The sequence below is a fragment of the Miniopterus schreibersii genome, assembly GCF_964146895.1.
Source record: "Miniopterus schreibersii genome assembly, chromosome: 1".
NCBI classification, from domain to species: Eukaryota; Metazoa; Chordata; class Mammalia; order Chiroptera; family Miniopteridae; genus Miniopterus; species Miniopterus schreibersii.
This window is the reverse complement of record NC_138101.1, coordinates 127,277,622-127,305,144: the sequence shown is the minus strand read 5'-3', so window position 1 is coordinate 127,305,144 and position 27,523 is coordinate 127,277,622. Positions and strand designations below refer to the sequence as shown.

The window sequence follows — 27,523 nt, the reverse complement described above, 5'->3', positions numbered from 1 at the left end:
TCAAAAGGTTTAGAATCTACATTTTTTATAAAATATACATACTGTTTGGAAACATCAATATAGCATATTAATATGAATTTTTTATGTTTAAATATATTTGTAACCCAGTGTAGTCTAAGGCTTTTTCTTTAGTGAGGCAAGCTATAAAGTATGAGATGGGGGTCAAGTGAAGTAACATAGGAAAAGAATTCTTCCTCTTTATAATCAGTGTACTATAAGCCTGCTTTTTCTTTTTTAAAGAAGTTTTGAGACTTATATTTCTCAATCTTAAGAATACTCGCTAAATGGTTATTGAATAAAATGTGTTCCTGACACTTTGAAATGCCTATTGCAGGTATCCAAAATGCTTACATTATGCATGTAGCTAATACATTGATAAAATTGAACTAAATTATCATTTGTTTCTTGAGTTGTGACTTGGTACCTTGAAAAAATTTAATTTGCTTCACACAGATACACAAGTCCCTAAGCAATTTACCTTTGTTTACTCAGATAGAAGCTCCTCTGTTTGAACAGGACTTAGGATTGTATCACCCTATTTTAATTTGTGCTTATACTCTAAAACCAACAGCGTATAAATTGGGGTTAAGATTTGCTTCTCCTTTGAGGATTTCTTCCTTATATCCTAAAATTTAACCAGTATATTTCTTATTCCTTTCATCTGATAAAGCATCTGCCTGGTAATAGGTGATTAATATTATATGAGAATAAAAAGTAGTATTTTTATTGCAGTAAAATATACAACAGTTTAATAGCATTAAATACATTCACATTGTTACATAACCATCACCACCATCCATTTCCTTGAACTTTCTCATATCCCCAAACTGAAACTGTGTACCCATTAAACAATAACTCAGTTTCCTCCTGCCCTTAACCCCTGGTAACACCATTCTCCTCTCAGGAGCAGTCTATATTAAGATGAGGGAATGAGGAAATTATATGAGAAAAATATTAATTTAAAATATTGCATTAAACAAAAACCTAACACTGACTTTATGATTTATTAGTAAAATTTTAAACCAACAGATGTTTATCTATATAGAGGCAGATGCTAAGCACTGTAGAGGATCCAAGGATAATTAAATCTCAAGTCTTTCCCTAGACTAGAGTTCCATTCCTTTTGTGAGTCTCAAACCTTTTTTGAGAACTTGATGAATATGTGGATTTTCTCCAGAAAGTGTATTTGTACCTACAGAAATACTATTTTATGTGTAATTTCAGGAGGCTCACAGTCCTCAGGTTAAAAGCCCCCTGGTCTAGGAGATAGAGCAAGGGGAAGGGCAGGGGGAGGGAGTGGCTGGTAAGAAAAGAGCATGGATAGCTCTGATGTTGAGTACGAAAAGTGCTGTATGAGAGATATGGGGGATCAGGGAAGAAATGGTCATGGGTTTGAGGGGAACTGCGAAACACTTCATGGAGAGGAGCCTTTAAGAATAAATACGATACACTGTAGAGTATTCAGGAGAGCACCATGCCCCCTCTGCTTTGCTTTTTCTTGGCCTAAGGGGAAGAAATTTGAGAGTGGAACTTCTGGTGTTCTATAATTCTGTTATGGAAACTTACATATATTTCACTTCCCAAATCTGGTCCATTAAAAAAAAAAAAATAGGGCCAAGTACTATAGAAGCTTTTGAAAATACACAAACTTAGTTATGTCTGGACTATCCAAGTAAAATTATTACTTCAGTATTTTCTAAATTTCCTATAATAAACATGTATATTTTTATAATTGACAAAAGTAAATAGAAAGTACTAATTTTTTTTTTTTTTAATATATCTTTATTGATTTCAGAGAGAGGAAGGGAGAGAGAGAGATAGAAACATCAGTGGTGAGAGAGTCACTGATCGGCTGCCTCCTGCACGCCCCCGACTGGGGATCGAGCCCGCAACCCGGGCATGTGCCCTGACCGGGAATCGAACCCCGATCGCCTGGATCCTGCGTTGACGCTCAACCGCTGAGCCACGCATGGCTGGGCGAAAGTACTAATTCTTTAAGGACAGAAGATGTCTGTGTAAATTGGTGATGATTGCTTATTATTAATAAACTGCCATTTAATGATAGTCTCCCATTTATTAGTTTTTTAATTATCACAGGTGTTATCTGTATTTTCTTAAATCTTTGAAGGATTAAGTAGCGTTCCCAAGGTCACACAGTTGCAGTTGGTCATAGCTGAGGTTCATACCAGTTCTGGTTGAGTTTATAGTTCGTGCTCTTAGCCTGTACATCAAATTGCCCTCATACGGAACCCAACAATATTTGTCTCATTGGTTTGGTTTGGTTTTCTGTGGTAGGGGTCTTTCTGTGAGAACTGGAAGCCCTACAAGGCAAATTCAAAAAGAGCTATAAGCACTGACTCATTGGTTTTCTGAGTTTAGTTCTAGTCCATTCAAACCCATTTAGGTTGAAATTATTCTACTCTATATGTTCTTTGATAAAAATAACTTTGTCTATGAATATGCGTAAACCTGTGCACCTCTGTGTGCTGAGTATCCAACCAACGGTCTGTGTTAGTGTTTACTATATTCAGGTTTTTTTGCTTTGTTTTGTTTTGTTGTTTTTTTGACTCTTAAGAGATTCCTTTGGGCCTCTTTAAGGCATACATTCTAAGGAAGGTCTGAAGGTGGTCTAGAAGTAATCTCCTTTGACATTTAGGAGTAGAGTCCCAAATGATTCTTGGAAAGACCAATATTGTCTTTGAGCTGATCGTGCTTGTCTTGGGCATCTGGCTGGTTTCCAGGCTCACTGGCTCTCAGTATGGAGTTGCAGCTGTCAGTACACTCATATTATGAGTTTTTATATCAATATTAAAATTAATGTCAATGAAAAGACTAGAATTTTGACTGAACCATGAATTAATTTTATAATTAGAAAAAAATAGCAAAAAATAAAAGTATCCTACCAAAAAGGATGTGAGGGGGAGCTAACGGGGGGTGAGCGTGGGGGGTGTGTGCATGTGATTGTCTGTGTGTATGTTTGTTAAAGGCTTAGTTCCTGAGGTTTGGTTTCAGTCAGGCCAATGTAATTTCATAGCTAACATAGCTAAGAAAATACCAAAATTAAGCCAGTTCCAAGGACATAGAGGGAAGGGTACCAACCAAATAATTGCTGACCTGATTTGAATCATGGCTTTCATCAATTTATATAACATGGAACAGCTTGTCAGAATCATTTTGCCTTTCTAGGCCTAAGTGAAATTATCTACTCTCTAATTATGAACCTATTTCCTTTCCTCGTATCATTGCCTTTAGAATTCTTCTTGATAGCCTATGTGCTACCTTTTCTTATGTCCCATGTACTGTAAACCACATAAGCTTCTTAGACTCCCATTTGAGTTCCCCTTGAATTTACTTCCCTAGCCTTCCTACTGAACTTTCACACAACCTGGGACCCCTCCCTCGAACCGTATGTACTCACCTGTTTCTCTTCCCTTTACTTTCCAAAGTCTCTGTCTTTACATTTGACCCTCACTTGGAATGTCTTTCCTCCCCAGTCAGTGGGCACCCAAATCCTGCATACCTTTTATTTCACATGTTACTCCTTGCCACCTTCCCCAGACCTCTAGTTAGGAATCCTTTCTTCCTCCTTGAAATTCACGTAGAATTTTATTTAGACCTACTCATGTTCTCCATTCAAAACCTGCATAACCGTGTTATCTTCTGTACCAGACTGTTACTCCCTGAAGGGCCAAGTGTCTGTTTCATTCATTTTTGTATTTCTCACAGTGCCAAACTCAGTGCCTTCCTGTAACCACTCAGGAAATGTTGACTCAGTGAATGTTTTGTCTGCGTGTATGTATTATCTTCCCAACTAGGCTGTAAGCTGCTTGAATGGAAGATTTTTCCCCCCTCTTCATCATAGTATTTCTTAGAGTACTTTGGGCAATGAGCTGTACAGTTGATATTGGTTGAATAAATGGCAAAGCTAGTTGACTAGTTACCATTGTTCATTTGACCAGATCTGTCCCCCCTTATCTCTCTTACCATCCTGCTAACTCATTCCTGTGATCTCTCTGACCCCAACTGCTTTTACTCAGGAGTGTTTGTTTGTTTGATGTCTACGTTAAAGAAAGCATTTATTAAAAACATATATTTTATGGCCCTCTCCCCTTGAGAGAAAAATACTTACATTTCAGTTTAGATTTATTTATGCTATTCTTTTTCCTGTACTATATATAATATCCTCGTGGTCAGTTGATACCTTTTAGTATTAACTTTGTTTTGGTTTCTGAGATATTTATGCATGTGGGCACTTGCTATGTGGTTTCATGCAGGCTCTGTATTAAATCACTGGTGGGAATCGCTAGCAGTACTCCATCGTGAGAAAATAAGAAATTCTCTTATTTACTTGCAAGGATGTTTAGCCAGATACTGCCTACCTCTCTGACTTTTTATCCTTTCCTGAGGAACACCTGACCGTCCTGCAGACTTAGAAGGATCAAATGAGAGAATGAATTTAAAAGCTCCATGTGAATGCATGGTATGTTTTAGAAACTACTTGAACACTCTAAAAGAGTGTTTTTGTGGCGGTGGGGTGGTGAAATGCTCTGAATTAGAAAGAGTCTTTATATCAACTTGCCTTTTTCTCCAAGCCATGTTGAGAATGAAATGAAATGTTTTATACTTGGAAAGAGACATCCTTTTGGAAAATTAATGGAGATGGACCCGCATAAGTGAAAAGATCCTCTCTCTGAATGCTAATTAGCAACTTTTTGTATGTGTTCCATAGGCTGGATGACAGGCCTATTATAAGAAGAAATTTCAAAGGGAAAAAAATTATCCTCTTATTTGTGTTAAACATGTTATGTAGCAACAACAGTGATAAATGTGTTGACAGCAATATTAGTGGCTAATGGTTTAAATCTGAGCTTGCATGGACTACCGAGTCATTACATGCCACAAGCACCTAGCAGTTGCAGTAACGCCTGGAGGGAAGGGAGACACAATAAGGATGGGAAATGACCAATTACAATCTTCGGATTTGCTCTTATTTTATTGAACTTGTCAAGGGGAAAAGGTAGAGTTGTCAGTGCTGGTTTTGTTTTATTATTTTTCTTACTGCTTTTAATTTTCTTGCTGACACAGTTTGTTGGGGTTTTGCTTGTTGTTTGTTTGTTTAGCTTGTAAATTAGCTGTTGCCACGTACTGAGTTGGGTAGATTCCAGGGTTGACTTCTGGCTTGTCTTTAATGCATAGTGATGAACTCTTAGGAATTACTGAACACCTAACTGCTCTTCCATTATAGAAGAGGATTAGTATTTATTTGAGGAACATTATAAGTTCATTGACATTTTTGAAAATATACACACTGTGCTAGTATTTGAATTTTAATAGGTACTACTTAAAATAGATTTTTCTCTCCCTTTGCTTCAGCTGAGTTCCTCTGTATGTGACTGTCTGAAGACTATCTTAATTTGATTCTAACTATTGGAATTAAGTGAAGAATTTGTGCTTCCCATGCTTCATGGGAAGCATATTTCTTCTTTTGAGAGACTGGAGAATTTAGTAAGTTATTTATATTAAGGTGCTACATTAGGCAGGTACAGATGACACACCTTAAAAGGAGTGAACAGAACAGAGTTTAATGACGGGACTGGTTACAGAGCTGTGGGCAGCATCAAGGAAACCGGCAAGGATGGTGAAGTACGCAGAGACCAACGATAGTAGGGACAAGGGAGTGCGCTGTGTCAGTGCAGCCTGGCAACTGCTGGCGCCATGGAAGAGGCCCTGCCTGCTGGGCCTGTGGCCGCAGAGCAACACAGCGAAGGCCAAAACTCCTGCAAGGCAGGCAGTGTGAGGCAGGAAATAATACTCCAACCCTTTTCTCCTCCCACGGTCTCATATTCTGCCGATACCTCCTAGTGGCAGATCCCTTTTGGAAGCCAGAGGGTAAGGAAACTCAGGTGATAGAGTCCACAGAGGTCAGCTACCCAGGCAGGCACTGATCGGAACAGAGAGGGGAGGAGAGCTTGGGAAGGAAAGGAAGTGCAGAGCAGAAAATACCCAGAACAGCTTCTCTTCGTGGTCATCACTGATTGTGAATTAGTGGCTTGCAAAAGATGAAACACAAAGTAAATATTTCTGCCCTCTAAATTTGCAAGCTAATATACTAGTAGTACAGTCAAATTAATGAAAATCCACACTATTACAAGGCAAAATTGTACTGTCATCAAATTTATGGACAGAATATTTATACTGTGGATAAGCAGCAATATAAGTATATATTGTGTAGTGGGGAGTAGTGGATAGTGAGTTTATTTTGATAGGATTGAGTTATGAAAAAGTTCCCCTTCACTTTATCAAGTAAAGATTAATGCAGGAATGAAACCTTTGGAAAGTATTTATTGTAGAAGGGCAAAGACTGAGCAGTTGAGAGGGGAGCCATCAGAGTCCCTTCTCTGTTCTCTCTTTCTCCCAGGAAAGGGCAGAAGTAGCACAGAAAGCAGCCAGATAGTCCTCGTGAGGGTCCTGTTTTGATTTCTTTCTTCTAGAGGAGAAGCTACTGTGTCTAGCAGAGCCCTCAGCTAGATAATAGGCTAAACATCATGGGCTCAAGAGCAGCTGCGCTAGCAGACTGGTATTCATGATGAAAAGGAGGTGATGCCCTTTCTTCCTGTCTAAAACCCTTCCGATCTGGATCCTACAGATGGGAGGAAAGCCTTTTTGTCTCTCGTTCATTTAAATGAGATGGAGTGGAGTTTGAATTAAGCCACCTTAATATTTCAGTCATTGTTTAAAGTGAAAGGCACTTACTGTTTGTTAAGGGCATTGGGCTTATTGCTACAGTAACTGATGAATCCACTCTGTACATGTCCTCATTGGTATGTTCCCCTCTACCAGCAGTTTGCTTGGCCTAGTCAGTTATCTCTTTTATGGTAATACTCTCTGACTGCCTATTCGGATGCTTTTATAATGAAAACCGAGTGGGGTTTGGAGGATGAGAAACTTATTATTGCCATTGTTAGGTAGGGAAATGACCACCAGCCATCACCTGAAGTAATTTTCTTGATTACCTGGTATTTACTCTTTCAAAGCCAAAGAAATATAGTAGTTTCACTTAGGTAAACTAAATAAAATATTTCATTTTTTTCAAATAATTGTTTTGTCCTTTCTTAATTGTTTTCAAATTAGAAGAGTAATTCTTTAAAGATATCCAATACTAATCTTTTGGAGAACCATTAAAAACACAAAGAAAAATACTTGGCTACTTTGGATTTTTGTGCTATGTGCCTCCTATAATTTTGCAATTTATAATGACCTCAAACTTTAAAGCTAGAAACATGCTTGTACCTTAAATGTGAAAGACTTAGGTCATCGCTTTTCCTAGTATTGAGAGATATTAAATCATCATTTATGTTTTCAGTTTGCAGAATGGAACTGTAAAGGAGACAGTCAATTTTGGACTTCCTCCAGGTGCACTGTATTTCCATGCAAATATTGGGTAGAGTTATAAGTAATGGACATTTGGCAAGAATAGCATGATATAGAAGAAAATTATTGTTTTACTGATCAGATTATGAAAATTCTTTACAAAATAAATTTGTTTTGTTGTCCCATAAGATGTAGGCAAGTGTTAAAGACTAGAAACTATTTTCCAGGGCTTAACTTAGAGGGCGCTTCTGGTACTCAGTCTGAAACTTTAGTCCTCATTAGATTGGGAATAAGATGATAAGATTACATATAGTACCATTGGTTAATGAACAACAGTGTTTCCAATCTAAATTTAAGAAGAAATAAATATTTTAGGGCTCTTATTATTTGGGTCAAACATATAGATAGAAATTATGGTATATCAGTTAACAGTTCAAATTAATAGTCTGAGAATTAAAAAATTCTGAACTATGACATGGAAAGACCCAGGATTTAAAAAGCTTTCCCAAATGATTCTTTTATAGTCAGGTTTCAGAATCACTTTGTCTAGACCAGCTTATCTGATGTTTGAATTCCTTGATTAGCCTGTGTTTGGATTAGGGAGCTTCTGAGATAGTTCATTCAGTTTTTGTGTTTTAAGAATTCCTGGGCACTTCCTTCATGATATGATGGACAGCTAAAATTCCTTAATGTTTTATTTATTTAATTAATTTATTTTTTAAAATTTTTATTTTTTGTCTGTAATAATTGCCAGTTTTATTCCTCTGGCCAGAGGTGACTTGAGGTTTACATTTTAATAGTTATTTCATCAAGAGTTTGGGTGCCCCGATTGCCCTTATAAGCTGGTTGTAAATTATTTTATTTTCTTATTAAAATATTTTAATTCTGTCTGTGACATGAGTTCATTAAAAAATACATATAAACAAAAAGAAAATTCACACCATACAGAAATAAGCGCAGTTAAGTTTTTGATGTATGTATGTATGTGTACACATATGCACGCAAACACACAATTTGGAATTTTTATCCTTCATATGTGAGCTGATACTAAATATGCTTTGTAACTTATGTTACTTTACAATATAGGATGGACATATTTTCATGCATTTATGTGAAAATTCCCAGATGAAAAATAGACCTGGAGAATGAGTCAAAATACAAAATCCAGTAAGATGCTGGTTAACAAGGAAACTATTTAAAACAAAATTCCACCAGATGATTAAAAAATTGAGGGTAAAAGATATGTCAGCAAATGCTAACAGAAAGAAAGCAAGGACCATATTTTACTATCAGGTAAAAAAAGAATTCAAGGCCTAAAGCACACAGGATAAGGTCCCCTGTGTGAATGTCTTTGCTTCCAATGCATCATCACAAACTTGTTTCTTACTCTCCTTATTTCTTCCCTAAGCCTTTCCAACTCATCACCTCCTCTTCGCATTTCTTCAGGGTCCAAATGCCTGCCGGGAGTGTCCTCTTTAGATCCCTGGACAGGTTAGTCGCCAGCTCCTAAGGTTTCCTGCTTCCTGGCTTACACCTTTGCAAGGTTGAGGATTTCCTTCTGCCTCCTGTGGTGCTTCTTCTGAAGGGTGGTCTTCCTCGGCCTTTGACATGTTCTGTGGTTTTCCTTCATTTTCTTCACAAGACTTTTGCATGTTGAATATTTTTCTGTTATTTCCTTTTTTAATAAATTAATCCTGCAGGAATCCAGGAGATTTTTCTCTTTCCCTCACTGGATTTGTGTCGTGCCCAAAAGACCAAAAGTCCTGAAGGGATCCAGGGCACTTTTCTTCTCCAGCAATAGGGAGCTCTCCTTCATGTTTTAAAGTTCAATGAATAGTATAATGGCCAATGGACAGTCAGATTCCTATTAAAAACTACTTTTAAATCCATTAAACATTTACATGTAGAAAAAAATACAAGTCCCACAATTTATCATTTTTAAATGTTTGCGCTTGGTTGCCCTGGCCTGTGTTGCTCAGTTGGTTGGGGTTGTCCTGTACACCAAAGAGGCTGCTGGTTCAGTTTCCCGTCAAGGGCACATGCCGGGGTTGCTGGTCGGATCCTGGTAGGGGTCTTGCAGGAGGCAGCTGATTGGTGTTTCACTCTCACATTGATGTTTCTCTCTCTCCCTCTCCCTTCCTCTCTAAAAATCAATAAACTATTCTAAAATAAAATAAAAATAAAAATAAAATATAAAATAAAATAAAATAATAAAATAATAAAATAAAATAATAAAATAAAATAAAATTAAAATAAAATAAAATAATAAAATAAAATAAATAAAATAAAATAATAAAATAAAATAATAAAATAAAAAAAATAAAAAAATAGAAAAAAATAAAATAATTAAATAATTAAAAAATAAAATAAAATAAATAAAATAAAATAAATGTTTGCACTTGGTCATAGATGTTAGATATTTGATCAGAACCTGAAGTACAGCTCTGAAGAATGTCTTCACATCTTAAGTATGGCAGTATTTGGAAATGGAGCAAAGCTCTTCCATAGAAAGTCTCAGTCTGTTTCTTGAAATATACCTGGTTGAATAAAGTTAGGGAGTTAAATAATCAGGGAGAAGTTTTCCTCTCGAGTTTGTATTAGAGAAAGAACATTTGTACAAAGGAATGTGCTCAGTTATTGAACAAACAGCCTTTGGTGGGGGCTCACTGTGAGCATGGGCAGGTTGAGCTATATGCACATCTAAAAGAATTTGAAATGTAAAACATTAAATTTAAGCAAAACAGCTTTCTGAGTTGTAGAGACATATATGTACAAGTAGGCTCCCCAAAGGCGTTTACTTTATCAGCATAAAGATGGGTTTAACACTGGAAAGAAGGATTTTCTCAACTTTACTGGAAACATTAGAAGTGGGGAGAGGAAGAGAATGTGTGTGGTGTTTGTGTGTGTGTGAGTGAGTGAGTGAGTGAGAGAAAGAGAGGACAAGAAGAGAGGAAGGGGGAGGAAGAGGAAGACGAAGAGAGGTAGTGTGAGCATGAAAGAGGTGTTTGGTTCCAACTCAAGCTCTTTAAAATCTCTGAAATCCTCACTTTCCCTCAGTGGTTCCTTAGTGAAAGGCAGTCTGGATAGCCCTGGTGAATTCCTTGTGAACATCATTAAGGTGAGGTGATTGGAAACCCATTACCTGTTGACCCAGTTATTGAAGAGTCCGTCCTTGTCTCTAAATAACATATATGCACCCAGATTCCTTTGATGAACTTGAATTCTTGAAGTTCCAAAGTACACAGGCTCTCTCTCACCAGTGCTTTTGAAATACTGTGGTTTCCACTAATTACTGTGTTTTATTAATTCTTTTTGGCAGCAATGGACATAATTTCCTGTAATAAAATTCATTTCTGAAGTGAGCAAAATAATGATTCATTTATATTAATAAAACATATCTCCTTTGTGACTAGTCACTTCTCTACTCTTTTAGACTGGAGCATAGAGTCCAAAACAGTGACTCATGAAAGAATTATTTGTATTTCCTTTTGAAATAGTATATGAGTATATTTGAAGTGATTTTACCTTTTTAATCATGTTTTACTTAATCTGATACTACTATTATTAGGCATTTCTTGATGTTTATAATGTTTATAATTTGGGAAGTTTGGGGGTTGTAGAAGAGAAAGACAAGAGAGAGCTAAAAAATACCAAAGCCAATCCACTCTATAAACAATTGTATATTTGATATTATTTGCATTAAGCTAACAGAAATTGAATGGTTATTTTCTTTGGCTGTAAGTATCTTTAAATAAACCAAGGAGAATCAGGAACACTATTAGAACACTGTAAACATTAACTATATAGGAGTTAATTTGTTCTTTTAAGTCTTAGTTGACTTTACGGTGATATGCTCAAGAGTTGTAAGACATAGAATTACTCACCCAGATATAATTACAAGCAGTTTTTATTGTACATATTTATTAGGTTCCAACACTGAAGGTCTCAGTCAAGCCTCGGAATAGGATACAGTTTGTGCCCTGGGGACTTAGAATGGCAGAGTCTTTTAGCTCCACACTGGTGTAATTATGATCATCCTAACATCGGGAATGACCAATTTTAGATGTTTAACTACTTTGAACTACGACTCAAATCTATATACGCAGTTATAAATAGATTTTACTCTTAATAGTCGAGAATTTGCAATGAAGGCAATCAATACTTTAGATAATTATATTTTAGGATGTTTACTTATTTGCCAGAATCCTTTTTTAGTAAATTAAGCTTTTGTAGTAAATCTCAGCTGGTAAAAAGCCTTAAAAAAATTACAACTTGGGAAATAGCATATAAACAATACTATTTAATTGTTTGGACTTAGACATTTACCCTAGAAAACAGATAGAAAATTCATCTTGAGATAGGTGTTTTATGATACTGTGTTTCCCCCCAGAAAATAATTCCATTTATTGCAAACTAAACATTCTCTTTGTAGCTACTGACATTCCTTATGGTCAGTAGAGGGAGCACAAGTTTTCTAACAAACCCTCTACCACAAAACAAGTGACATCATCAGTGATGGCATAAAGGGGAAAAAGCTAAGCTAGTTCATATTGGTTCATATATATTGGTTCATGTTCCATGAGCCCTGAGAAAAATAAAAATTTATAAAGTAAAAGGCCAAGAATCATAAAGATAAAAAATGTAATATCATATTTTGAGACAATATTTAAGTTAGAGGATATATTTACAAGAAAAAATTGACATAATTTCTTTAAAATTTAAAAATCTGGGGTGTGATGCACAGATTGATTAATCATTAAATTTAATTTTACTAAAGATGTTGGGGTTTTGTTTGCTTTATTTCTTTATCCTAAATGCTAACAGTCATTGTAGGGACAGTCAGAAATGGTTGCGTACATGATTATTAAGATTTGGTACAGCAAAAGAGGTAGTGATTTATTTATGTGTGAGCCAGCTATTTTTTTGTTCTTTAAGAAAAAGTCTAGAAATTTTTTTCTCTGAGCAGTGTCCTAAAGACTGATTGTTTTGTGATCAAGGGCTTAGTTATTAGTTAAAGGCATATATTTCAGGGGGAAAAAACTTCCACTAAAAATCTTTTACAAATGTGGCTGGTAGTTCCAATGGAATGTTTATATGTTTTGTGAGCATTTGATGGGACATGGAAGATGATCATTGTCCTTGTCACAAAGTTGTTATTAATTGATGTATGACAGGTACTATTTAGATTACTCCACAAAGAAACTCAGATGGCATGGATGTTTATTTGTGACACTGTGCTAAAGTTAAGTACTACAGAGAAAACCAAGTCTCTCTCTCTCTCTCTCTTTCTTTCTCTCTCTCTCTCTCTCTCTCTCTTTCTTTCTTTCTTCTTTCTTCCTTTCTTTCTTTCATTCTTCTTTCTTTCTTTCTTTCTTTCTTTCTTTCTTTCTTTCTTTCTTTCTTTCTTTCTTATTTATTTATTTAACTTATTTCTTTCTCAATGTAGTTTACTTTCAACACTATTTTGTGTTAGTTTCAGGTGTATAGCATAGTGCTTAGACAATCACATACTTTACACATTGACCCCCCCCAGATATTTCCAGTACCCACCTGGCAACATGCATAGTTATTACAATATTATTGACTATATTTCCTATGCTGTACTTTATATCCCCATGACTATTTTATTATTTATTCATTTGTCTTTTTATTGTTCAAAATATTACAGATGTCCCTTTTTCTCCCCATTGACCCCTTCCACAGAGAAAACCAAGCGACTTTAATTCTCTAGGATCTTACACCTATCAAAATAATGTCACCAGACATTTTTATAACACTATTACATAGTTTTAGTGGAACGGCTTTTTAAATTAAATAGGACCAATAGAAATAGATTTGTTATATAGAAGACTAATTTGAGACCTGTTGAGATTTAGTGAGCTACTCAAGATTATATAGTACATTAGCATAGTTCAAGGAGTAACTTACTAAGAGTTCATGCAGCAGTAGGGGCATGATTTGAAAATATAGGGACATTGTTTAAATCACCAATCCTTTGTGAAGTGCCTGTTTTGTGCAAGTCACTGTGTCATTAGTTTTGCTTGATTTAAAAAATGAGAAAAATCATAACTGGTCATGAAACTATATTGTGTAGCAGTAATACAAATAGCAGTCAGAGGATATTTAAAACAATAAAATGTTTATATCATATAAAAGCTAAAGGTGCTTTTTAGGGCTAATGCAATAGAAAACTCCCTATATACTAGTATATAGTTAAGGAGAGGATTTGAAGGAAATAGCCAAGGGGGTGTCATTTATATGGAGATTGAAGGACCATAATTCTTGGGGGAGGTTGCATTTCACATTCACTTAAATAAGTTTACTAAGGCAGTCAGGTTGAACAGGGAGGGTTTTGGAAACTATAGTTAAGAAGTAATGCTAAATCATACCGTCAGAGAGCTAGCTGAGACCTTGGAGACTGTGTAGTCCTTGCATTAATTTTACATCTAAGGAAACTGAGACCTAGAGTGGTTCTGAGTTACCTGCCCAAGATTAGTGTCACACTGCTAGATGGAGGTGGAATTGGAATTAGATCCCTTCCAAATGCCTGGATATGAAAAAAAAATGAAATAGATTAGTAACAGAATCTAGAAGGTGGTGAATTGTGGAAATATATTGGATGTGTATAGTTTTTGATTTGAGTATAACTTGCAGAGATGTGATTTCCATCCATCTTAAAAGAATGGAAAGAGAACTTTGACTAGGTTCTGGGTTCTTGGGCAGAGCAAATTAAAATAGAAGGCTGTAGTGATCCACGGAACAGGCTGAGAGGTAGGATGAGCTGCCTGATGGCAAGTATGGAAGCGACCTTCTCAGCAACTTGTAAGGCATTTTATTGGTACCAGTAATAAAGATAATACTGATAATATTATTAACAACAGCTACCATTTATTGAATATCTACCCTTTGTCTAGGCATCATGTCAAGCACCTTATGTACATTAGTTCATTTAATTATTTCACCGTGTCCTAAGTATTACTATGCCGTTTTGTAGATAAAGAAACAGAATCTCAGTTTCTTGTCCTAGTCACACAGGTCCGCTTGGCTAGGGGATAAAAAGTTTTAATTCTAATTATGTTTGAATTCCAAGGCTAGTGTTTCTCTAACTTGAGTAATGAATAAGACCTTCCTTCAAAAGGAAAAATAATCTGCTTCATATCTCATATTGACTTATTTTTATAAGATTATTTAACTAGGTGTAAACAAAATTCCTTAAGCTTATAGCTCTTATATAATTTTTAAAAAACTTTAAAAAATTTACAAAATAAATACAAATAACACAAAATCAATAAAATTCAAATTATATTAATTCAGTGCGAAAGATGAAGTTTTTACTGAAATGAAAATACTGATTGCAAGATGATCTCTGGCTGTTGCACAGTTCTTTTGAGTTTGGCATGCCTATATTGCCACGTGCTTTGTGATAACTTGGTTCCGCTGCCACTTTTCTCTAGTCTGACTTCTTTAAAATAGCCCGTCAGACAGCAGTCTAATATCATTTGACTTTCGCTTGGTGCACTCGGTTATTTATTGTTAATCCTACCTCTGTTTTTAGTAGCTATGACGAAGTACTGCCACTTGGAGCCAGTTTGCTGGTTTGGCTCGGAGACGCCATGGCAGTGTGTATTGAGCTATACGATGATGGTTATCCAAGTGCTCTAGAATATGCTCGTGTTAATTACTTTTCAGGTTATCATTTAGAAGAAACCACAAAATTTAAGAAATTCACAGACTCTGCAAGTCATAGCCAGGCCTCTCACTTTCTCTCAAAGCACCATGTCATACATAGAACCATCTGGGTTCTGCAGGGTGACAGTGGAGACCCGGGAAAGCCTCCGTGTTCACCTACTCTCACTGCTGCTTTGGTTCAGGCCACCACTATTTCGCATCTGAATTTTTGCTCAGCACCTAGTTTTGCCCCCACCAAATTATTTTCCACAGTGTGTTCCACATTGGTGAGTTTTCTGTAACAGACTTTTAGAGCTGAGCTTCAGGATCACCTCTTGCTGGGAACCTTCCTCTGTTGTGTCTCTTTCTCTCCTGCTTCTTCACCCCACCCATGATCACTTTCTCCCTCCTCTCCCCTAGATGGAATTAGTTTTTTCTTTATTCCTCTTTCGATCTCCGTAACACCTTAGGCACGCCTGTTACAATGCTTAGCACACTGAGTCGTAATCCTTAATTTCTTGGTCTCCCTAAGTAGACTGTTAGCTTCTTGAGAGTAAGCCGGCCTGTGCGTCTTCCCTGTGGCATGCTGTCTGAATGGGAAGGAGGTTTTGCTGCGAGAGTTCTGATCTTGAATCACTGGTCAGTCAATTGTAATTTTAGAAGTGAGGAGTCAAAAATAGGCAAGAGCAAAGTAGACGTTTCCTTATGCTTCCCATTCATGTATGTAAAATTTATACAAATTACATAAATAGTTAATATAGGAGACTCTTTTAGCATGTAAGCAACATAATTTTGGAAGTAACCTTTCCATAAAGAATTAAATGATAGCATTGTTTTTCTGTCTTTTTGTTTTCTTTTGGTTATAGGTGCTGTGATTGTCTCCACACCCCAGGACATTGCACTGATAGACGCACACAAGGGTGCTGAGATGTTTCGAAAAGTTCACGTGCCTGTAAGCATTTATGCTTCACTGTTGCAGGAATGCAGGACACTTCTACCTGAAGAAGCAAGTCACTGAGAAATACCACCCAGGTTTTAATTTAGTTCCATGCAGAAGTCTGTATGAAAACGCTGCTTCATCTTTTTTTTCTCTGCCCAACCCCTCTCCCCTCTCCCCTCTCCCGTCTCCTGTCTCCCCTCTCCCCTCTCCCCTCTCCCCAAGATCTATCAGTCTGTGCCATGCTTTCATAACCATACTTTATGGTTACTTTAAAAATGCACATATAGGTGCAAACATATATACACGTTATGTTAATCAAAAAGAATTCTAAAATATTCTTCCAGTATGAGTTTTCTGAATAAGTACTGCCTTTCAAATACTTGTAGCTCTCACTGACACCCCCCCTCCCCACACACACAAATAACAAGAGTATTTTAGGAAGTTATTTAGGTAGGTACACTTCGATAGATAACCAGTGGGAATGCAGGTGGAAAATATGTCTTTTTTTCCTTCTGTCTCCTACAATGTAACTCATTTATAGATTGCTATCTTCTAAAAGATATCAGAGGAGTTTCTATACAACATGGCAACATAGAACAAATTAACACTATAATGAAAATAAGGCAAAGAACAATTAAAATCAAATGGAGTCAGAAGCGAGACTTAAATACATGCTAGAAGTATACCATTAATTTTCTAGCAGCCATGGGGAAAGAAACATAAGACTTATAAAACTGTCCATTTCCATGAGGTTAAAAAAAGAGCTTAATGCTCAGGAGGAGCAGAGCTGAGACTAGAGAGGCAGAAGTCTCCCCTCGATTCTCAGATATAGAAACCCTGTGTATCTAAGCACAGTCCCATCATCTTCTTTACCATAACAGAGGCTCTTCCTCCTCCTGTGCCTCAGCAAAAGCAAGTGGACTTGTGAAGCGCACAGCTTAGAGTAAGCATTTCAGGACAAAGCCAATGTGACGCTTCCATCCATGTGGCGCCCTGATGGCCTTGCTTAATTCAGGGATAGATTTTAGAATTTATAGAGCAGAGCTTTTTAGACTTCAGCCCATGGATTAACTTCAGGGGTCTCATGACTCTCTCCCCTCCACCTTCCACCTTCCTAAGTTGTATGTTCACTTTGTGTTTGTTTGGTACGGGGAGAACTCATAACTTTTGCTAAATTACTCAATGAGACTATGGTATGGCATAAGATCCAGTGATGTCGTAGAATGGGTAGACTCTCGGGGAAGCTTTCATAAACATTTTTCTCTCAGGAGAGCTTCTGAAAAGTATAAAATAGTAGAGTGGTGGAGTGGAAATGATCCTCTTTGACAAGTGCCTCTTCTCGCTTGCCAATTAGCGCAGAGCTGTATGCGTTAGCCAGCCATGGAGCTCTGGATTGGATCAACGTGCTCTTATGAAAACTGAGGAGCCTGATAAGGATGACACCTGTATGCTTACCTTCCAGGTGATCTGAGGGTGTTCTCATTAGCAGGGGTAAAATTGTGATCAGAAAGTATTTTAGAGACAGCTTTTATATGTGGATAAATGAATGATAACCTCCCCCCTCAAGATGTTGTTCTATCTTGTGAGTTGTAGCTTAGAAATATTGTAAAGCGATGATAACCAAATGCCCACCTCAGTCCGGCCGGTGTTGCTCAGTGGTTGAGCATCAACCCATGAGCCTGGAGATGGAGCTTTGATTCCCTGTCAGGGCACATGCCCGGGTTGCGGGCTGGATCCTCAGTGGGGGGCGTGCGGGAGGCAGCCAATTGGTGACTGTCTCTCATCATTGATGTTTCTATCTCTCTCTCTCTCTCCCTTACCCTTCCTCACTCTGAAATCAATAAAAACATTTTTTTTAAATGCCCACATCAGACAAAAAACTGTCTCAATGAAGCACTTAGTTTGAGCAATGTGACTCCCTGTTACGCCCTCCAAGATAAACTGATACAAGTAATGCCTACTCAGATAACTAAATAAAGTTACTTATATGGGATTTTAAAATATAAATCAGCAAAGAGTTAGAGAGAGGGCTGTCTACCAAAAATTATGAGACCAAGTAACCTATAATCCTTCTTTCTGGCAGAAATTAAATAACAGGGCCAATGGTCTGTTACTGCCACTTCAAGGTCAGGATAACAGCCATGCTGTCAGCAATAAGTGAATGTTTCACTTCTCATTCTTTAAGATAAAGGTGGAGACTTAGGTCCAACTCACTCAAAAGCATCAGGAAATCCTTAAGGGAAAAGTTTTCCAAAAGAGCAGAAGCAAGAGCTTTTTTGTTACCCCCCCCCCCCCCCCCCCCCCCCCCCCGTAAATTATCATCATGTTTTACAAGAGACCATTTTAACTGATGCTGTCACTTGAGGCGACTATGGCTGTGGGGCAAGCCCTACATGCACTTTGCTAGAAGGGAGTCTAATGACCATTGTTGCCAAATTCTGCATATATACCTTTCAGTCCTTATGTGATTTTCACTTACCTGCAGCATTTCACACTTACTGCCCTAGAAGTAAAGAGGTAAATAATGTCACAGTTGTTCTGACAGATTCTTCTCTAGACTGTAGGACAGAAGGTGGGCCAGAGAATCCTTATGGAACATAACAGTGTGGAAGAGGGAGGGATGGGTGGTCACTAAGTCCAGGTTAGGCTATCACTAAGTGAGTGCCATGGGAGGATAAAAGTTGAGGATATCAGCAAGGAAGTATCATGAGGAAGTATTCCAAGGAAGGTTCTTAGGCTGCACAAGGCTCATAGGGTTGGTGCTAGATTAGTTAGGGACTGAACGAGTTGCTTGTGATCAGAAAGTTAATGTTGGAGTTGGAGTTTGCAGAGTTGGAGCAGTTCTGGATCACGGGAAGGTCCATGTGGTTGGTCACGGATGTGTGGGGCTGAAGTGGAGTGGAAATGAAAATCATTGGAAATGCATACTTCCTCCAAGTTAGCTTTTTTGACATTGTCCTGTATCTTGATTGTACAGCTCTTTTTTCACCCCTCTGCTTTAATTATTTGCCCTGTAAACAACAAAAAATTTAAAAGAATGTAGACCAGCTTTTCTTTTTTAAGCAATAAGCCTAGAGGGTTTTTTTGTTGTTGTTTTTTTAAAATATATTTTTATTGATTTCAGAGAGAGGAAGGGAGAGGGAGAGAGAGATAGAAACATCAATGATGAGAGAGGGTCATTGATCAGCTGCCCTCTGTATGCCTCCTACTGGGGATCAAGCCTGCAACCCGGGCATGTGCCCTGACCTCGATCTCCTGGATCATAGGTTTGATGCTCAACTGCTGAGCCACGCTGGCCGGGCAAATGTAGACTGCCTTAATCATCTCTTAAACCAGCAGAACAAAATAGGTGCTCAGTAATCTTTGCAGTGATCTTTGCAGTTGAGAGTGAGAACTTTCCAGCAATGAGCTCTGTGAGCAGTTGGATAACCATGGTGCAGCCACCACATTGTGTAGGGAATACCAGCTATGACTGGGATGTGGATTTGCTGACCTCAGATCCTTCTGACTCTTAAAAGCCTTGGAGCCTAAGTAATGGCAAAGCATTTGAAATTAGAAAGTGTTCCATAAATGCAAAGGAGCAATGTTATGCCTTGTTTATACCACTTTATTCCATTTTTTTCCTGGTTTTTAGTTTCCTCCTTTTGAAGTGCATTAGTTACCATGGAAACAATGGTGTCATTAGAATTCATTGGTATAGACAGAGTTTAGCAATCTTACAAGAACATTTCGAAGTTAATTTAAATGACTTCTTTAAACTCAAGGCTCAGATAGGGGAAGGAGAGGAAGAGATGGATTATTCTCTTTTCTCTGCCTGAATGGCATCAACTCTGCCAAATCCTTGATTATCTATTTGTAGATGGACAGTTTTAAAAAAAATAATGTGTTCAATCTTATACATTTTTAATTGTGAGTGCTTTAAGTGTTGTGTCATTCTCACCCTTTTTTGTTGCCTTCTTTTACAAGGGAGGCCCAGGTACCTCAATCTGAGCCTTTCTCCCACCATCCAAACTTTTAGAGTCAGAGGGATTTCACTAGGCAGCCCTTCCTTCTTAGGTAACCTCCTCCCCAGCTCCTGATAGTGTATTAAAGTATATTTCTTCTCTTATTCCATCTGTATGTAAGGGGCTACTTGGTGAATCTTAATTCAATAGACAGATATTTGTTCTACAAATGCATACTTACTGGTACCAAGTGCCTCCCCTAAGCAGAGCACTGTGACAAGCCCGTTGGTGACTTTCTTAAGGTGAGGTGGATGGACCCCTTTCGGTCGTGGTGTGGGGGCCTGCACTCTGAGGAACGCAAGAGTGCTTTCTTCTCTGCGCTGTCAAGGAGCTCTTTCATGGAACAGTCACGGTTTTTTCCCGTGTCCCTGTAATTCTGCACATGCTGGTCCCTTGCCTGATAAGCCACTGTCAGCTTGGGACCTCATACTCATTTTTCAAATCCCTGCTCAGGCATTACTTCCTCTAGGAAGTTTTCCCCTAACTGCCAGAAAAGGTTAATAATTCTTTCTCTGAATGACCTGAACATATATCTAGTTTGGCTCTGCTCCCACTACAGGTTTGCCTGTCAGTCTCCACTGAAGAATGTGAGTTCCTGGAGGGCGAGAAAACATGCCTTAAATATCCTTAAGTGCTCAGTTGCCTGGCATATGGCAGCACATGATACATTCTCGTTATGCTGACATTTGACCTGGGGGATACTGCCATCCACAGTCTGCTGACCCCTTTAGCCCAGGTACAGGCCGCTCTGCCTCGCTTTCCCTCTGCCACAGCCAAGTTGCTTGTCTCCCTCTTCTCTGAGATTTCCAAACAGTGTGTCTCCTCACTGCCCTCAGCATGCTGTTTCCCCACCTAAGAAACCTCACCCTCACTGTTCACCCGCTAGCTCGTTTTTGTCCTTTGGTGCTTAGATTAAACATCTTTTTCTCTGGGAGACTTGTGCTGACCCTGCTGACACTATTTCCCCTTAGTAACCATCTCACACTTGCCCATTCTTTCACACTTGCAGCGCCAGGCTTGCTGTCAGCTCTGTGCGTGCAGGGACCACTTGCCTCCCCTGGTGTCTGGAATATATAGCTGCTCCCTAGATACATACTGGATGAATGAGGGGAGTAGAATTTTCATAGGCATATTGGGGCATGGGGCGGACAATTCAGTCTGAAAAGCATCAGGAAATCGCAAGTTGTGTTTAGGGTTATTCAGTTTGTCTGTAGTTGAATTAACACTTTTAGGGGTGTCTATTGCCAGGCCCAGGTTTGGTCGAGACGTAAACACTGAGTTAGGCTAGGAATTTGGACTTTCTTCTTTAGATTTTTAGAGGAGTCCATAAAGAGTGCTGGATAGGAAGCAGACAAAATTAGAATAGCGCTTTAAGAGGACTTGTGTGGTGGGGATGAATAGACAGGGCAGGAGCCAGGGGAGTGCGAGGCAGTCAGGAAGCGTTTTCAGGGCTCAGAGTTATTCACACTGCAGGTTGTGACCCACCATGAGTCATGGCATCAGCACTGTGAGAGGTATAACCAAAGTTTTAAACAATAGCAGAGTAAATTGCTCTTAGGAAGAGGAAGTATTATTTCATAAAGATTTGTTCTTAGTTATAAACACATATGTATATATTTATAGTGATTCAAGATGTAAAACATTTCTCTTATCATAAGACAGTTTTAATAAATTGGAAAAACACTGGTGTAGGTGATAGGCAGTAAGGGTCTGATCTAGAATAATAGCAATGAAAGTGGAAAGGGGAATAAATGTATTTGACATTTTGAAGGAAGGATTGGCAAGCCTGGCAATTGATTACATAGGGTAGGGTGGTTAGGAAAAAAAGACCAAAATGAAAGGGAATTGAGTTATGCTAGCCTTAATAAATCTTCTGGGAGCTGGTTTTTTGCTCAGGATAACAGTGAACTAGAAATTAGAGGTTAGGTCCCAATCGCAAATCCTGCCCTCATTCTCTGAGGGTTATGATTTAAAGCTGCTTGGCAAGGAAGGGGCTGGTAGAGAAAGTGGTTTGGTGTTGGCCTTTGTAATGCTGTTCACATCGTAAGACATGTTTGACCATCTCTCCTCACAGAACCAGACTCCTTATTTACCTATTTATATGTAGCCTCTTCTATACAGGTTTGTATTTTTTTTAGTACTTCAAGAGCTGTATTTTTTAAGTATATAACTTCTTTTATAGTTGTAAATTAAATAACTAATAATTTTATTATAATTTTTATGCAATAAGGTACCACTTACAGAAGCATTTTTATATAATAGTAAAGAGGTAAGCTAAGGAAGGAGTCTGAATGCTAGAGTTCATATCCCAGATCTGTCACTTTGTAGTTGTATTACCTGAACAAGTTACTTAATCTGTGCCTCAGTGTTCTCATTCAGAATGTGGAAATTATAGTAATATTTCCCTCAGAGAGTTGAGGTGAGAAATAAATGAGATAGTGCACATAGAGGCTACAGTAGGGTTTGGCAGAATCTAAACACTCGGTAACAATATAATGTCATATTATAATTGATACTTTTTATAATTACATTTAGAATATTATCTTGAAACAGATAAATTTATAAGCCACAGGTACTGATGTATTTGGCATAGGTATTTTGACAAGTCTGTTTATTTGTTCATAAGAATTTTAACAAGAAATTTTTAAATTTAGGTAAAGAGTGTCTTTGAGAGTTCCTTATTCCTTTAGTATATTAGTTGAGCCTAAATTGTTCTCTTCATCTAGATTTATTAAGTTCCTAAAGTTACTTAGAATCTAAAATTCTGCATTATTTAAAATATGCAGCCCAGCCGGGTGTGGCTCAGTGGTTGAGCGTCGACCTGGGATCCCCGGCGATCAGGGTTTGATTCCCGGTCAGGGCACATGCCCGGGTGTGGGCTCAGTCTGGCAGCCGATCAATGATTCTCTCATCATTGATGTTTCTCTCTCCCTCTCCTTTCCTCTCTCTGAAATCAATAAAGATACATTTAAAAATAAATAAATTAATTAAATAAAATGTCATTATTTAATGTAGGCTAATTGCTGTTACAAACGGACCTCAAACTATATAGAAGTTTATAAAAGATGCAAATGTAATGGAAGTTTATGCCTTGCTCATGTAGCAGTACTGGTAGATGGATAGGTGAGCAGGGAGGCCCTCTTCCGTAAAATCACTCAGGCTGTTGGAACCTGCTGTTTTAAAATGTGACTCCAAGGCACCCTTGGGGCATTCTCATTGGAGCCAGACAGACCAGAAAGATACCCCAGAGGCAGGTACATGGGAGATTTTTATAGACCAGGTCTGGTTGTAATGCCCATACTTCCACTCACATCCCACTAACGAAAACTCAGTCACATGACCACATGTCATGTTTTTCAAGGAGCCCACGAAATGTGAGTTAGCTATGTGCTGAGAAAGATGAGGCCATGGATTCTGGTGAACAGCTAGCTGTCTGTGCTACAGGTGACCTGGCAACAAATGCAGGGTGGGGCAAAAGTAGGTTTACAGTTTGTATGGAAAATAATACAATAATTAATAAATAATAATAAAAGAGTAAATTCTGCATCCTCACAACTATAAACCTGCTTTTGCCAACCCTGTATATTAAAGCCTAATGCTGGACACTGAGCTAATTTTTTTCCCCTTATAAATAATTCTGAAAGTTCTTTAACTATTTCATCCTTGCAAATACTTATTTTATAAAAGAAAGTTAGAAACTTTGCTTTTCTTGTGAGTTACTTTTCCTATGTCTAAAAACAAAACAACAGAGAAACAAAAAATCCTACTGTGGCCTTGAACTTCTTAACATTTATTTGTAAGGGTTAATGATTATATTGTCTTCTAAGAAAAATTAGGTCATCTTAGAACCTAAAATTGGTGATTCTTATCAATGTTTTCTTTCCATTTTCCATTTTTATTCCTGAAGACCCTACACGTTGTTCTTAGTGATGAGAATCGGAATTGTGATTTACTATTTTTCTGGCAGAGTAACCATTTGTGGTGGTAGGCTATCTGTTTGGACCAGGAGTTCTACACCTTCACCCTTGAATGCTTTCAAAACGTATGTGTCCAGTATCAGTCTTGTAGCTTTCTCAGCATCTATTATACCGTCCAAATCCTATTTTATTTAATACCTCAAGCCTACCTGCCTTAAAAACCAGTTTAGAAATAGGTGATCTTATGTGAAAATAGAGGCAAGGGACATATTTATTCTCTCCTCATCCTTGAGCATAGTTTTTCCTCTGATCATCAGATAGTCTCGATTGGCTCTCCAGAAAGTTGAATACTTCGGATGTATTTAAAGAATCTTTCATTATTGGCTTTGAAGGCTTTGTAAAATACTGTTTGAATTCTTTCTAAGAATACATATTAACTAGTTTGCACATGACACGTTACATGTGGCTTCCTTCTTCACAATTGGGTAATCTTTCCATTTTTAAAAATGACTTTTCTTCAGTGCTATGAGATGGTAGGTAGCAATCTTCATCTCAGAGACTGAAGACGTATGCTCATTTGTGTCTTCCCCAGGCTCCCTCAGAAGCCCATGTGTGCTTTAAACTAGAATGCTGCTCTCTATGATTAACATGAAGTAAACTGACCGAACCGTCATGACAACTCTGAAAAGTCGATCATGTTATTTCCCCCATTTGTAGATGAGGAAACTGTAGTACAGAGAGACTAAGTAATTCACTTCAGATTAAATAGCTCATCCACCTGTTTAATGGGCCCCTGGGGTTCTGTCGTAAGCAGTCTGCTTTCTAGAGCCCACATTCTTCATTACCATTTCTGTGGAATATCCAGAGTTGAGGTTTAGTAATGTGGGCATCATGGAATATCCCAGGATGAGAGTCTCCAGGGAACAAGCAGAGTCTCCATTAAATTTGGATACCATTGGGGTTCTCATTGTCTCGGTGGACAAATGAAGACAGGAAGCTGGTGGATTGAAAAATGGGGAGGAGTTAAGGTATCATAGGTTTTGTTGACAGTCAGGAGAGGTATAATGAGAGTACTAAGGGGAAGGGGAATTCTGTGGCCAGGAGAAGTCTTAGGCTCAACTGCATCAGTGAGTGGCGAAGATGGTTCACGTTAGGCCTTCCCTTATAACTGGGCTCACCCACTGTATTGACACATCAGTTGTTTCAGGCCACCTGGTCCCATAAACAAAATCCTCTAGTCCACTTACTTGTCATCTTCCACATACAGACCAGTGACCCAGCTGGTTTGATTTTGTCTCTGTTATTTACTAATTTGGGGACCTTGAATAAATAATTTAGCTTTAGTGTTTTGTGACCGATCTCATAGGTTACTGTGGTAGTTAAATGAGGTTATATATTCAGTTCTTAGCATAGACCTTACCACATGGTACTATAAAGGGTAACTCTGAATGTTATTGTTATAGTGGTATATTATAGAGATCATTATAAACCTTCATTTTAGAGTTCAAGGCACAGAGAAGTTGAGTTGTATCTCATAGACCCAGAGCTAGTTAGTTGGTTCCTGAGAGGAGCATGAATCCCAGCCTCCCATTCATTGTTCTTTCCATGCCCAACTGCTTCTTCTGAAAGAAAAAACAAGAACACCCATCTCATTTTTTTAAATTATAAAATCATGCTTCAAGAACTGGTTCAAGGCTAATGGAGAACTGAAAAACACTTCTATTGCAGTTAATGTCAGTCATTCTCTATTTAACAGTGAGTTTTTCCTCTCCATTTTTTCTTAAACCATAGTTTTAATCCTTGCTACAGGTTCCAACCAGCAAGAATTTAACCTGATTGTAGCCTTGAGAAATTAGATTGTATAGTAGCCTGAAATCTTGCTTATTACTTACCTGAATCTGGGTTTTAAATGCCAAGAAGAAATTAAACTTGGGGCCTTTAGAGCCTGCTTATTAATTCAGTTCATTTAGACACAAAAAGCCAATATTTCAGAGCAGTGTTGATATTTTAAGAGAATCAATTTTTAAAAAGTTAATAAAAGAAACACCCTTCTGAGCCAATGATGGATTCGACTAACATAAGAATAACGTATAAAAGGTTTGTGGTGGCTGATGTTAGGCAGACATGTAGCATTTACTTTCTTTTAGTAAAACTAGCTGAGGTTAAAAAGGAAAAAGGATCTTATATTTGATGAGGCACTAAAAACTGATTGAGCATGCTTACAGCTGCAACTCGGTGGTATTATGTAAATTAAGCTGTGGTGAAGCATCTGTTTTCTAATGTTTCTGCTATCAAATGATACACAAAATAGCTCAACAATAAGCACAAACAGCTTAACAAGATACATTCACATGATATAAGACTTTTTATGGGGCAGGGGTAGGGAGTGATTGTGTGGACATGAATTCTTTAACAGAAGAATTTTTATCAACTAAGTTGTAATGTAGATATTCTAGTGTTCTTTCTTATTGTATTAGCTGCCCCTGTTTGAAATTCATTAAATATAGAGAACTCTTAAATGAAATAGAGTAGTGTTTTCTAATATTTTTAATGCTCAAGTCTCTCTTTTAAATTTTCTCCCAACTAACCCCATGTTTTGAAATAGTTATCTGCCACATAGTCTGCATACCTTATTAATAAGTAATTTCTTCTCTTTTTAAATTAAGTGTGTGTGTGTGTTAGACTGTTGTATGAGCTTCTGAACATGAGTGTTATCACAGTTGATGTAATTTCAATTAAAAGCAAAGAAACTCAACAGTTATCTGTCCTGTATAGTCTTGAAGGTAAATGTTTCATTTCTGTTCATTAAAAAAATATTCGTAAATCACAGACCCTGATAAATATTTTTGTGCATTATTAGGACCTTAAAACGTTAGGTAGGAGAACTACCAAGTACTATACCAGAGTTTAGTTGTCCACAGCAGCACTGTTCAAGAGAAATATAAAGGTGAAGTTAATTTTAATAATATACTTGACTCAGTATATTCAAAGTACTGTAACTTAACATGAAAGCATTATAAAAATTGAGAATCAACCAACAAAGGTTGATTTTAAATGCAATCATTTAAAAGTACTAGGAATTCTTAAAATTCAATAAGAAGACAACACAATCAGTAGAAAAAATAGACCTAAGCAGACACTTTACAGAGGAGAATATACAAGTAAAAATATGCTCAACTTCAGTAATAATTATGTCAATGCAAATTAAAACCACAGTGCAAAGGAGAGGTGGGCACATGGTAAGGAAGAATGAAGACAAAGTGGAACGCACCCGCACCTCTGCCTCTTTCTTTCAGCACCTCGAACTGAAGGAAACCTTTAGAGTGTAATGCCCAAGGCTTCCCTTCCACCTCCCAAATCTCATGCCACTTTACCTTTGGTCAGCTTTAACCAGGAGCCACATAGTTCCCAGGTAGACAATTGAGCGATGCAGCACAATGAGATACGACAGCGTATTCACCATATTGGCTAAAATGAAGGAAGGCCGATAGTATCAAATGTTGGTGAAGCTGTAGCACAACTGGAATTCTCATATATTGCTAGTAGGAGTGTAAATTGGTATAACTTCATTGGAAGACTGTGACATTTTTTACTGAAGTTAAAAATGTATAACATAATACCCA

At 37.6% G+C, this 27,523-nt stretch overlaps 1 protein-coding gene and 1 pseudogene across 4 annotated transcripts in view; one reads left to right on the top strand and one right to left on the bottom strand.

Moving 5' to 3' along the window:
• Positions 1 to 27,523, top strand: part of NUBPL (NUBP iron-sulfur cluster assembly factor, mitochondrial) — a 184,987-nt gene that overhangs the window by 140,456 nt on the left and 17,008 nt on the right. For 2 of the 3 annotated variants that reach the window (XM_081161979.1, XM_081161980.1), the window contains exon 8: positions 15,906 to 15,991. In XM_081161979.1, coding sequence (XP_081018105.1) covers positions 15,906 to 15,991 — 86 coding nt within the window. Of the gene's footprint in view, positions 1 to 15,905; positions 15,992 to 17,333; positions 17,442 to 27,523 lie in introns of all 3 variants that reach the window. The other variant, XM_081161978.1, reaches the window with a different exon arrangement.
• LOC308568775 (transcription elongation factor A protein-like 8 pseudogene) lies at positions 8,678 to 9,153 on the bottom strand (annotated as a pseudogene). Its single transcript has one exon. The product of its transcript is annotated as a transcription elongation factor A protein-like 8 pseudogene (transcript).